This window comes from Barbus barbus, assembly GCF_936440315.1.
Source record: "Barbus barbus genome assembly, chromosome: 14".
In the NCBI taxonomy this organism is placed as follows: Eukaryota; Metazoa; Chordata; class Actinopteri; order Cypriniformes; family Cyprinidae; genus Barbus; species Barbus barbus.
The window spans coordinates 13,648,515-13,661,497 of record NC_136742.1 but is presented as its reverse complement, the minus strand read 5'-3'; the positions used below and the strand labels follow the sequence as shown (position 1 = coordinate 13,661,497).

Sequence of the window (12,983 nt, the reverse complement as noted above, 5' to 3'; positions counted from 1 at the left end):
TATTTTTGTATATTTTATATCAGTGCTCAAAGTCATGACACTACAAGGAGTTTATTAGAAAATTTATTTAATACTGAAATATATATATATATTTTTTTTTACAAATGTTCAGTTTTCAATAGTCAAATGTTATAAATCATACTAAAGGTTGACAATTCAAAATCTATTCAAACCTAACAAAACATAAGATAAAACAAGAGAAAAAAGATTGGTCAACATTGGTCATTGATTGTACAGAACTATAATATAAACATAAAATATAAGAAATGAGAAAACAATTACTCATTGAAAGCAATTGTTCATGTTCTAAAACTATGATAATGCTATTATGACTTTTTTATGGAATAGATGGGAATTATGATGGTTGTTATATGCATGACATTGGGGTACAACTTCAGGTATATTTATAAGTTAGTTGTGAAAAGTTGTTTACTGCACATAGTCATGGTAACTAGGGTTGACTATTTCCGATCATGCAGTACAAACCAATACATAAAATAAAGTAGCTTAATAGAAAAAAGAAAAACTTTTTTTTTAAGTGTAGCCTACATCTTAAAGGTATGATACTGTTCACGATGAGGTGTTTTTATTAGGGTTTATTGAAAATTTGAATGAGAGGAAATTGGTGACATGTTTGACGCACAACATGGGGACACAAGTTCAAATATGTTTTTGATTAAAATAAATAGATAACATAACTAATGCGTAAAGCGATAATAACATATAGCCTATTAAAAGTTACATTGTTACAGTCTTTGTTTTCGTTGGTCACAAAATGACCATATAGTTCTCTCCAAGTTTCACATGATGTTTTGATCTAATTTGATCAGTCATGAAACGTAAGCGGTTGTGTGTGAAGGGAGCAGCTCGTGGATCTCCGTCAGTCGTGCAGTGAAGGGTTAATGTTACTGTACAGATACAGGACTGTGAGCCGGTGTCTATAGGCTGCTCGTGTCCACTCGCTCCATTACTCGCTGCATGCTACTCTACTTTCCCCATTCCCACAGAGAGCACCAAAGAAGAGCTCTGCACCTGCTCTGCAGACACCTTCCAGCATGGATGCGTTAAAATCCGCTGGGAGAGCAATAATCAAAAGTCCTGGAGTTCCGCGGCACACATGGGGAACGTCAAAGCATGAAAGTGAGTACCTTCATTTTTCTCTGTTTACATTGACTGAATACAACCGCATCAATGCTGCTGTTCATGCGATGCTGTGATAACACTGCCTTCCTGAAACTACCTGAACACCTTTTATTTGGCGTTTTACTGTTAAAATAGATAGATAGATAGATAGATAGATAGATAGATAGATAGATAGATAGATAGATAGATAGATAGATAGATAGATAGATAGATAGATAGATAATAGATAGATAGATAGAGTAATTCTATTTGCTTTATTGTTAATATAGTTAGCTTTTATTTGTCTCTGCACAGTTTGAGATATTCAGCTGTATATTTGATTACAGTTCATTAGGAATTTTCTGATGTGTGTCTTATATAGAATCCTAGCCTAATATTGACCCTACAGATAACAGTCTGGTTCCTGTAAAAATATATTTTTCTCACTTTTTCCCCATGTATGTAAGAAAATCCAATTAGATCGCATAGATGTTACCACTGAGTTTTATGAGACAGCCTGTGTCACATCAGTGGTGACAGGCAGGAGCCTGAGGCTCGACGTGCTGTCATTCTGACATGTGAGATGTGAAGTTCATGTGGCACTCTGGGGACAAAACATCCCTATTTCCACTTGAACTGTGTGCCAGGCATACAGCTGGAGGAAATCCGACTGTCTCTTTTTGCTGAGAGTATGTATATTTACTAAAAACCTAGAGAATTAGCATAATGTTGTGTCTTGGCAATTTAGATGTACTCCCTCCAGATTAAATTTTAATGATTTGATCTGTAATGGCTGTCTGTCTTTCTAGCAATGCTTTGTATTTCAGAGACAGAGTGAGTAGGATCAAGTGCAAAAGGGTTAATTGTTGAGAACTTGACTAAAATTGCTTTTTGGTCTACTGGCAAGATTTCTCACAAAAGGAATATTATATTATATAGAAAATTATATTCAAGATGTTTCAAAATGTCAGTTACACTTTTTTTAAAGGAATAGTAAAAAGTAAATATTTGATTGTCATTTACTCACCCTGTATGCATTTGTTTTCATAAAAAGATATATTTTGAAAAATGTCTCATTTGTTTTTGTATATGAATAAAAGCCATTGGGATTCAAAACAAAGAAATTAATGCTTTTATTTAGAAAGGACACATTGCATTGATCAAAACTGACAGTAAAGACATTTGAAGAGCTTAGATGCAAAAGCTTCTACCGATTAACTCCTATGTGTAGGTTCAGGATTTGCAATGAATAGGTTCTTTTCATTGCCATTAAGTGAAATAACTGAACATAAACATATGAGCCTGAGAAAAATGATCATTTTAGAAGAAAATTTCAATTGGCACTTGGAGGCTTTTGTATCTGAATGGTTTTCAGAAAACTGTCTTCAGCAGCTCAGCTATTTCAACATTGATAATAATAAGATATGTTTTTTTGAGCAGCAAATCAGCATATTAGAACGATTTCTGAAGGATCATGACTGCTGAAAATTCAGCTTTGTCATCAGGAATAAATTACATTTTAAGATATATTAAAATATATATTTTTTTAAGTTGTAATAATGTTTCACATTTTTTGAAACCCTCAGAGCATGCAGTTAAAAAAAAAAAAAAAAAGATTAAACTTTTGTGCTTCCATACAAAACAACAGTGAAATTAATTAAATATTTTTAACTCAAAGGGGAGCAGATTCTAGTACAGCATACAAACAAGTGAATAATGAACTGTTTTTGTGCTGGTCTGATGAATATTAATGGGAGGCTGGTGTTGTCTCTCAAGTGTGCATTTGACTTGATGAAGGTCAGAGTTTTCACTGGCACTCATTAAAAGTGAAATTTCATGTTTTATATTGCCAAAAGAGAAAATTCAAGCTAAAATATCACATTTGGGCTCCTATAGATGTCTTTTTTTCCCAGAGAGTTAGTGTGTGTGTAATGTCATGCACACAGAGAGAAGTCACTATCAATTCTCGTTGTCATTAAAATTACATTGACAGTTCCAAAGGTCACATTAGTTGCTGCAAGTGTTGGACGCCCTTCCCGGTTTTTACACTGCAAGCTTTTGCAATTTCCAGTGTAATAACCTCTGGGTGGGAAATAACAGGTTTGAGCAGTAACTTCCCTTCTTATCTAATGTAGACATAAAGAAATAAACAAAATTGCTGTTAATACTTTACTGTTCGATCATATATCAGTATGTCAGACCCTCTGAGCGGTACAGTTGTGTCAATGCATGCTTAAGTAAAGCAGACATTCTGGCTTTGGATGAACCAGTTACAGGAAGGATGTCAGCAAATTTATCACGCTGTGACCAGGCGCAGTGTGAAGGATAGAGAAGTTACAGTGACATAAGAGAATTAGTCTCCGTGTGTCATTTTCAATTATACAAAGTGGATAAGGTGACCTTGCACACACTCATATACACACACAAATAATGTGGATAGAAAATTCTTACACACACTGAAGCCCATATGCATACACCACAGTTCAAGAGTCACTTATGCTCTATATATGATCAAAAATGCATAAAAAACAAATAAATTGTTTTTAATTTAAAATGTAATTTATTCCTATGATTGCAAAGCTGATTTTTCAGCATCATTACTCCAGTTTTCAGTGTCACATGATTTTTTTCAATCTAATATGCTGAATTGCTGCTCAAGGGACATTTCTTATTTTTATCAAATTTGACAGCAGTTGTGCTGCTTAATCAGTTTTGGAAACATTGATAAAAAAAACTCTGGATTCTATGATTAATAGAAAGTTCAAAAGAACAGCATTTATTTAAATATAAATATTTTGTGACATTATAAATGTCTTTACTGTCACATTTGAATAATTTATGGCATCTTTGAATAAAAGTATAAATTTTGATTAAAAAAATCAGAGTCCACTTTTGAACAGTAGTGTACATATACTCAAATTTATAGTGAACAAAATGATTCTATTCAGCATCAAATCAATGAGTTTGCATGTGAGCTCATTTTAAGGATGTTTTCTGTGAAAAAGAAGAATTTGTATTCTTTATCATTTACTCTTCTCATTATTTTTGATTTATGGTTTCTTGTGTCAAGTTCCGTTGCTAGAAAGTGAAGGATTTTATTATTCAGCCTGCTTGTTTAATCATTTATCATACAAATTAGAAACTAGTGTCATATAGCATATTCTTTATATTCCTTTTTAGCTGACATTTATTTTGATATTTCACCCATATTGATTGTTTTGCTAAATACTTGGAATAAGTATGAATCTGCACAAAGTTCGTGTTTCATTCATTTCTGCTGGTAGCTGGGGTTCAAGAGTATCTATTATGTTCAAGGTTAGCTGATAAGCAGTTGTTTCCTCTGTGAATTCTTTGTTTCATGTGCTATAAAGAGGCTATTTTGTGTGCTTTCTGACTGCACTCGAGGTGGCTGTTAGATTTTTCAGATGGGAGCTCTTGTAATAAAGAAGTCTTTGTAGTCTTTTTCCACAACAATAAGCACCACTATTCATACAAATTGCATGGGTAAAAATTGCACCCATTTTTCTAAATCAAGAGTGTGCAATGCTGTGTGAAAAGACCCCATTAGGTTTTATAAGGGTTAATTTCAGAGTGTCCAGCAATGGACAGCTTTATGAAGACTGAGACTATCTTTCCTCTCCCTTAATTAGGACTCAATTCTGACCCGGAAGGCACATAGGGAAAGAGAGAGAAATAGACACACTCCTTTATTACTTCTGGCCTCGTGACTCCCAAACATTGTTATTGTGATCACCCTCAGACACTGTGACAGCCGTGTGCAACAGCCTGTCTGCCTTTAGTGGTGTCTCAGTACAGGCCGCTCAGGTTCAACAATAAAGGTTGGAATTTCGTAAAAAAGACATTAGACCTTATGCCCTAGGTGACAAAATCAACCTAGCCTGTGAATCAGGACCTGAATAAACTAACAGATGTTCATACTGCATCTTTTTAATTTACATAAATTTACCACTTACTCAGTTTACTTTAAATTTTAAATTAATTAAAATGAAATAATGCAATCTGATTTAATCATGTGCAATCTATTTAAATAAACAGAAGTTTCTTTAATGCATTTGCACTGGGAGTATATATGAATACTTTTCATGCTGTTGATGTAGCATTGCACATAGAAATGAGAAATCAGGGAATTTTATGAGAGGTGTAGTGATATGACTAAACTTATATAAAGGTATGAGTAATGTTATTTCACGGTAACGATATATATCGCAATATAGTTATTTTTGCTTTAAATAAGATCTTTATGATATCAACATTTTTGAAACCATTTCATATCATAACAAAGCCTTGTTTACTGAAATAACATGGAAGGTCAATGGACAAACTTAATGCCATTGGTTGGAAACAAAAGATGAACATTATGAAGCTTTGCAAAGCAGTGTTTTGAACCCACCCATCACTAATGTGCACTATTGCTAATTGCCAGTTAACTGACTTTAATTTCAGATTGAAGAAAACCCATTTTCAATATTTGGAACAGCTTTCCACCATTGCTCAGCCAAACAATTGTCTTAATACTGTGGATATCTGGATGTCACTTTGAAATGCCATGAGCTGTGCTGTTTTGATGTGTTCTAAAGTGAATATTACATTTTGACAGTTTCTTTGGATTTTTTGTTTTTTCATGGATCAAATATAAATGCATTCAGTTTGAACTGGCAGCTCTCTGTGAACATCTGTCAGCAAAGAAAAATTTAGCTTCCCATGCCTTCTTTTTAAACCAAATGACAACCAGTCTCTCTGTTTTCCCCTGTTATTTTGATTTGTTTGCTTGTTACGTATCTCTCAAATCACTAACAAATAAGAGCAAAATCCCTTCAGACATCAGAATAAGTCTCCCTCTCTGTGTCTTGGTCCTTCTGTCTTCGTCATTATTTTTCCTTAGTGTCTGTGAGCACAGAGACTCCCTGTGGTTTGTTCCCTGCAGGTTATGAATAAAAGAGGAGAAAAGGATTTTGGAGAGAGAAACGGATGCACAATGTGTGTATGGTCACACTCAAGACACAATCAAGGAATCAGGGCCGTACTTTACAATAAAACTTCACATTCATGTTACAGTTTACAATTAGATGCAATGTTATTGTAATTAATAACATGTGAGTAACATGAACACTGTAATTTAAAATGTTAGGACTGTGATATTTTGGCAATGTATGAACATTTATGAATTAATTTCCTCAAAATAGAAATAGCATGCAACTCAGAGTGGTTTTACCAAGTACAGGAATATGGAATATTAAATTGTCATATAATACTCAATTATATTAAGTGAATATTAACAGATCATGGGAAGAATTACGTAGCAACAAAACTACAACAATGTTACAGTATTAATCTATATATTATTAATCTGTAATCCAAATTACTTTTCTGCGAACTAGTTAGGTAATATACATAGATATGAAGTGTACAACTATTATAAGTTCTTTCTCATTGGCATCAAGAGAGAGACCACAAGTGATTTGAAAGTAACACCAAATATTTTGCCATAAACAGATGGTGAAGTAAACGTGTATTATGTGGCTCTCTGAATGCTTGATTCTGATTAGTCCATTATGGCATGCAGTGGTTGAATATAGTATTTTCTGATATTCACCATTGTCCATGGCAACAGTGTATATATTGTCCAGTAACTGAAACAGGCACTACTTTTATGTCACTTGTATCACACTGCATACTTGCTTTCTCTTGTTTCATACAAATCAGTGTTGTATTGACCAATCAGAATAAAGGACTGAATAATAAATAGTGTTTTATTCTCAGGTAAAAAACATTATTAGGGAAATTAAGGTAATGTAGGGTGAGCTTATTTTACAGTGTATAATTAATAAATGCATGCACGAGTTTTCCCTTAAACAACACACACACACACACACACACACACACACTCACACACATATTTGCTCTAAATTCATATATGCAATAGAAAGTGGTTCTTTCTAGTCATTCTTTGAAATTGCATAGGATTTTTCATTAATCTGAACCTGCTTTATCTCAGATAAACTGAGAGAGCGGTCAATGATACAGTCCTCCCAAATATTGATTTTCTTTGCTCTCCTCATGTTCACCAAAACTAAACAACATTATACACCTGCATTAGATTATACTGATCCATTACCATATACAAGCATTGATATTACTTATATAAAAATATTTCCCTTAGATGAGTCATGGAATGTGTTGACAAACAGTTATATTTTGCAAACAGTTTTCTTTGTAATATTACTGTTTCTCTCTTGAGAATTGTGCATAACAACTCTCCCATAGTTCTCCCAGCATGCAGAGAAAGAGTAATACGCACACTGACTGCATGAGAATCAGCCAACACATCATCCCACAGAGCGATCCGTGACATCCAAACCTTCCTTCCTGCTTGACAACCTGGACATGCATCAGGGAGAAATTTGACACTCGTTCTGTCTCTCTTTCTGTTTCTCATTCTCTGTGTCTGTTTCTCTTTCTGTCCTTCCTGCTCGTCTGACAGCTCTCTTTTCCTCTTACCCCTAGTGAACCTTGTCACTGATAGTCTCTCTTCGTCTGTCTGCCACTCAGCTACACTTGCTCTCGGTGTCTTTTATCTGTGCTGTTGGGCTCAGTGGGATTCAAACGGCTCGGCTCAGTCAGAGTGAACACCTGAAACTAGAGCTGATCAGATTGATAAGATTATGAGTTTCAACCAACTTTATGTTTGATTAGAAGTTTCATACGCATATGGATAACATTAACTGATAAAGCTTTTAAATGATTGACATTTGGACTATGTAAAGCAAGATTTTCTGTATTAAACTATTTTTTTTATTATTTTAATTTAATTAAAGGGAGTGTTCAGAAATATGAGGTTTAGAGGAAATTCTATTCTTTCCTTTGACTTTGGGGTTTCAGAGACCCCTATGATATAAAAATTGAATAACAGTAATAAAATAAAGTATTACGCAAAAGTAATGGAAAATGGATAAAAGTTAAATAAATAAAAAAAGAATTAAGCAAAAATAATGAAAAATAATGAAACATTAAAGAAAATAAATAATGTTCAGTAGTGTAACACCTGTCAGAGAATCTGAGCATAATAATATTTTTGCATTTATTCGTGTTTTCTTTGTGGTCTCTGAGACCCCAAATATAATGTAACTTTTTTGGGGGAGGATACTTGTAAGATGTGGAGATTTAAAAAAAAAATTGCAACAGTTCTCGCAAATTTAATAAAGTCATGAAGAATCAACTTTCAATGTTAGTGTCTTAACTGTGTAATGCTTAGATGTGACTGAACCTCCTCAGTCGATCAGAAGGCATGCTGGAGTAGTGTTCATTTCAGCATGCTGAACTTGCTGCTGTACTGCATCTACACTGTAAGAAAAGATACACCATATCTAATTAATAAAAATGAGGCAACAGATTACAAGCAATATTATTAATTAAATTTCACAAGGTTTGGTATTGAGTAAATATTAATTAAATGAGACCCTTAATAGTTATCCATTTAATATGAGTAGATTTGAATAGAAAACAGTACAGAATTAATTAAAACCTAAACAAAAATATTGATTTGATTTGAAAGAAACTCCCTAATGTGTAAATAGTACTAATAAAAATTAATTTAATTCTACATATCATAATTGAGTAATCATCATCTACATTAATCTGCACATTGATTTAAATTTAATCAATGCAATTAATTAAATCTAAACATTCCTTTCTCATGAATAATATGGCCCAGAAAGTACAGAACTTAAATACTCAAATAAGAATTTTATTAACAATTCACTTTTGTGCTTTCAACACATTGTAGCACATCATTGTACACTGTAACCACAGTCTCATTTCAAGCCAGAAGTTGGATCTTGCATTTCAAACCAGATATTTGAAAAGGACAGAATGCTAACTTCAAAATATTTTGTAAAAACAAAAATAAAATCCATATTACATAATGGTGATGTGTCCATAAACCTGTTTCCATGCTCTCTCACCTCACTTAGCCACTAAATTGGGTCAATAATGATCTTAAAGAAAAATCCTCCAGAGGTGCATGTATCAAAACAAAAGCAGAAAAGTGTAATTTGTACGGAGTAAAAAACATTTCGTACCTTTCGTAACTAGAAATCTCACAGATATTCGTGGGATAAGAGTCCAAATTAGTGCTAACTTACAAACATAGCACTTTCAGATGTGCAATTCCCAAGCTCTGTAGAAGCTAAACATGTACACTGCAACTACAGTCTCATTTTCAAGCCAGAAGTTTGCTCACGCATTTAAAACCAGAACTATGAAAAGGACAAAATGCTAACTTCAGCCATTTAAAAAAAAGAGCAATATTGATCTTAAAGAAAAATACTCCATAATGGCATGTGCCAAAACAAATCATAAAAATGCAAATTGAACAAGAAAAATACATTTGTACTTTGAACTTACAACAATCGAAATGTCTCGACATTTGTGGGACAAATCAGTGCCAACTTACAAACATGGCACTTTTAAATGTGCAATTCTCAAGCTCTGTAGAAGATGGACATTGTGTAGCACAAAAGTCTGCACTGTAATACAGTCTCATTTCAAGCCTGAAGTTTGCTCTTGAGGGACTGGACTTTGTTTGAAAGCTTTGAATCATTCAGTTCCAAGAAAAGTTTTTGGAACACCTCAAAGGTGTACTTCAGCTGTCTGGGATAATCGAGATTCAGCGCGTAGGTCAAGCCAAGGAGGAGAGAGCAAGCCCTTGCAATATCTCCAAGTCCTGTGATGACTTCCACACCCTCTATGATGATCCCAATGTTCTTTGGGCTGTTGCTTGTAGAAGCTCCAGGCTTTGGGGTCACAGTAATGGCCATTATGACCCGTTCAAGTTCCTCCAAGTTCTCAGTGTCCTGCAACATGAAATTGTTATTGTCTTAGTATAAAACTGTCAGAAATATATTGCAAGCATTTCACATTACTATAAAATACATTCATTATTGTTTTCATAGCTTATAAATCTATTTTATCTTTTTAATTTTATTTTCTCGCAGGCCTTGGGTTCAAATTGTTCTTTGTTTTGTTTTCTTCTCTATTTTGATGTTTTGTAGTCTACAAATCTTCTTCCATTGTAATGAGGGATTTATGCTGTTCTACTATTTTCTATTTTCTATATTTTCTATATTTTTCTATAGTTCTCTATGTACAGTATCTTCATCCCTCTAGTGGAGTTCAGAGATTTAGACAAGAAGCACTGAAGCTATTAAAAAAAAGATACTACAAAAAACAAAGGTCACATATCTAGATCATGCACCTACTTGAGGATTTAAGGAAATATGGTCCTTGAATTAAGTTCATGTAAATTAAGTTCACCTACGTTTAATTCTTTGATAAGATGTCCCCCTTGTTCTCCAAGGTATTCTATAAGACACCGAAGAACAACCTCTCTGGTCCTCTCAATCGAAGAGTGCACTGAGTCCTGGGGAGAAATGCAACAACTGATAAGTCAATCACTAAAATCTTAATAAACAAATACAAATAAAATTGCCTTGCCTCTGATCAATTTGTAAAACAAAAAAAAAACAAAACAAAACACAGCATCTTACAGGCATGAGCTGTTATTAGTTTTTCCTTTTCTAAAATAGGGCAGCAGCTCTGGAGGACAATGGTATATCTTTCAGATTGATGTCCTTATTCATATAATTTGGAAATCTTATGGAACAAAGCTACTTCTAATTTGGAAAATTACTGTACCTGCAGCAGTTCCATTATGATCTCCAGTCTTCTTCCAAGTGCTCCACCTTTGGCACGAAATAGCGTCAGTAGCTTGGGAGTGTGACGGTCTAACGCAGACATAAATTTCGGTTCCAGAAGTACAGTAGTTGTTCTTTGAAATTCTGCATTGATCTGAAACACAAAGGCAACAAAAGAGACAAAGGTATCACATCAGTTCTTAGCCTCTTAAACCTCTTTCATATAAATTGTCTAACATTCAATACCAAAGTAAGAGTATTTTTTTACATCTTGAAGTCAATTTGACAAAATTATTTGGAAGCAATCCCATACAGGGTCGTCAGTTTCACATTTTCATTATTTCTTAACTGGAATTACAAATTCCAACTTACTTGATAAGGGTCAAAAAGGGCAGGCCAGCGGTCCTTCATGGCTCGAACAGTTGGACACAGATTGATGATTTCATGCCGTCTGAGGGCAAATGTTTTGCTCATTTGATCTTTGACTACATTTTCGTTGTTCTTCTTTTTTGACTCTGTGACCAGCTCTTCCCTTACTTTCTCCAAGCTCTGCTCATTTTCACCAGCTGGGTAGGGTGGCAGATAATTGACCTCTGCTCTTTTTGCCTTTTTCAAATTTTTGGCAGACTTCCTGTCAGCAGAGCATTTATGTTTTAGAGCATTGCATGTAACATCTGGAATACCAAAGCCTCTTAACTTGGTTCTGTAGTTGGCCATCTTGTATTTAATACTATTCTGCCTATTAGCTAAGTTACCTTCACATTTGCAAGTTGCAACAAAACAGTGAAACAACAGTGAGAAGTTACGTTACCTGCCTCGGGAAGACGAGCTCCACACACGGGAAGAAAAGCCAACGGAAGTGCGTCAAGTGCCGTCTTGAAATATAAGATGCTCTTCCAGCGATAACCCCAAATATTTCTCTTAATGGAACCTTAAAATTAAACCCAATGTACTTATTAACGCAATTTCATAAAAACATACTGAGGATATGATATTAACACGCAAAGGACCTAGGAACCATGATAAGTTAGTGGAAATGCTAACCCACATCCTTCAATATAAAAGTTTGACTTCAATACATAAGAATTCTTACAAAATGTATAATCCTGTGTTCATATTATAGCGCAGCAAAATCACACTAACTTTCTACGTTACATTAGTTATATAGCCTTTCAACAGAAGCCTGTTGCTGTGTTGCTGCTGAGTCTCTTTTTCTGTGATAACTCATTTTATATTGTAATATACCACTACATACGTTCTTCACTAGCCCAGTGATAACAAAAGACGTTTTCTTACCTTAGTCAACCAGTTTAATTTTGCAAGATGAGCAATGTGGAAGAAGACGAACATTCACTGTCTGTAGCCTACTCTCTTCAAATGCCTTGTGTTGTGGCTAGGTAACGTTAGCCTGCTGCATTTGTTTTGTTATTTTCTTTTTTTTTTTTTTAAAAAAGGCGCGCTTTGACAGGAAGTGCTTTTCAATTAAAATTTGCCTGATTACATTAATTTGAATTCACTCAATATTCTCTCCATTTGGGATTAGATAAATATAATGCTTAAGTTTTATTTAACTACAATGGGTAGATTTTATTCCAAACATTTTTATTTGAAATTTAATTAAATATTTGCCTCAAAATCCAAAACACAATTATATTGAATACATTTTAACCAAAAACATTAATTGAAATCTATATGACCACAGAATCATTTCTTACAGTGTATCCTTTGGCAGTGTCTTCGGTGCTTTGACCTTTAACCTCAGCCATTACTGAGTGCAGTCAGGGTGTTCAGAATGGCTGCTCAGAACCAACTGAAACCCACCAATCAGCAGCACATGGAGGAGCTGCATTAGTGCCAAACCCCCATGGGACACCACTTACAACATACACACCAGCTGAGGCCCTATGATACACAGGAGCCTGTTTCTCAAAATTAGACATCATCGTATATTAAGCCCATACAGTTTTACAGTTTCACTGCAGAGGATTCATTGGTGAGCAAGTTGTCATGTGTCGGTTTCCATTTAGTCCCGTTTTGTCCTTATTTGGTATTCCCTGTCCTTGTTTAGTTAATTATCATTCAGATCACCTGTGTTTCTTTAATCATCTCGTTTGCTCCTTTGTTTCCTGTCCTTTATAAGTCTTCAGT

General features: G+C 34.3%; 2 protein-coding genes across 2 annotated transcripts in view; one reads left to right on the top strand and one right to left on the bottom strand.

The window, feature by feature from the left end:
- Nucleotides 1-819: 819 nt before the first annotated feature.
- The window catches only part of LOC306880451 (low density lipoprotein receptor adapter protein 1-like), a 44,531-nt gene continuing 32,367 nt past the window's right edge, over nucleotides 820-12,983 (top strand). The window contains exon 1 of the mRNA XM_079433961.1: nucleotides 820-1,140. Coding sequence (XP_079290087.1) covers nucleotides 1,056-1,140 — 85 coding nt within the window. The 5' untranslated portion in view covers nucleotides 820-1,055. The remainder of the gene's footprint in view (nucleotides 1,141-12,983) is intronic.
- LOC306879910 (uncharacterized protein) lies at nucleotides 9,559-12,775 on the bottom strand (the record flags this gene model as incomplete). The annotated part of the gene is made up of 6 exons (XM_079433148.1): nucleotides 9,559-9,995; nucleotides 10,460-10,561; nucleotides 10,837-10,989; nucleotides 11,208-11,401; nucleotides 11,647-11,766; nucleotides 12,727-12,775. The coding sequence occupies 6 exons, from the start codon at nucleotides 12,773-12,775 to the stop codon at nucleotides 9,687-9,689; spliced, it is 927 nt and encodes a 308-aa protein (XP_079289274.1). The 3' UTR covers nucleotides 9,559-9,686.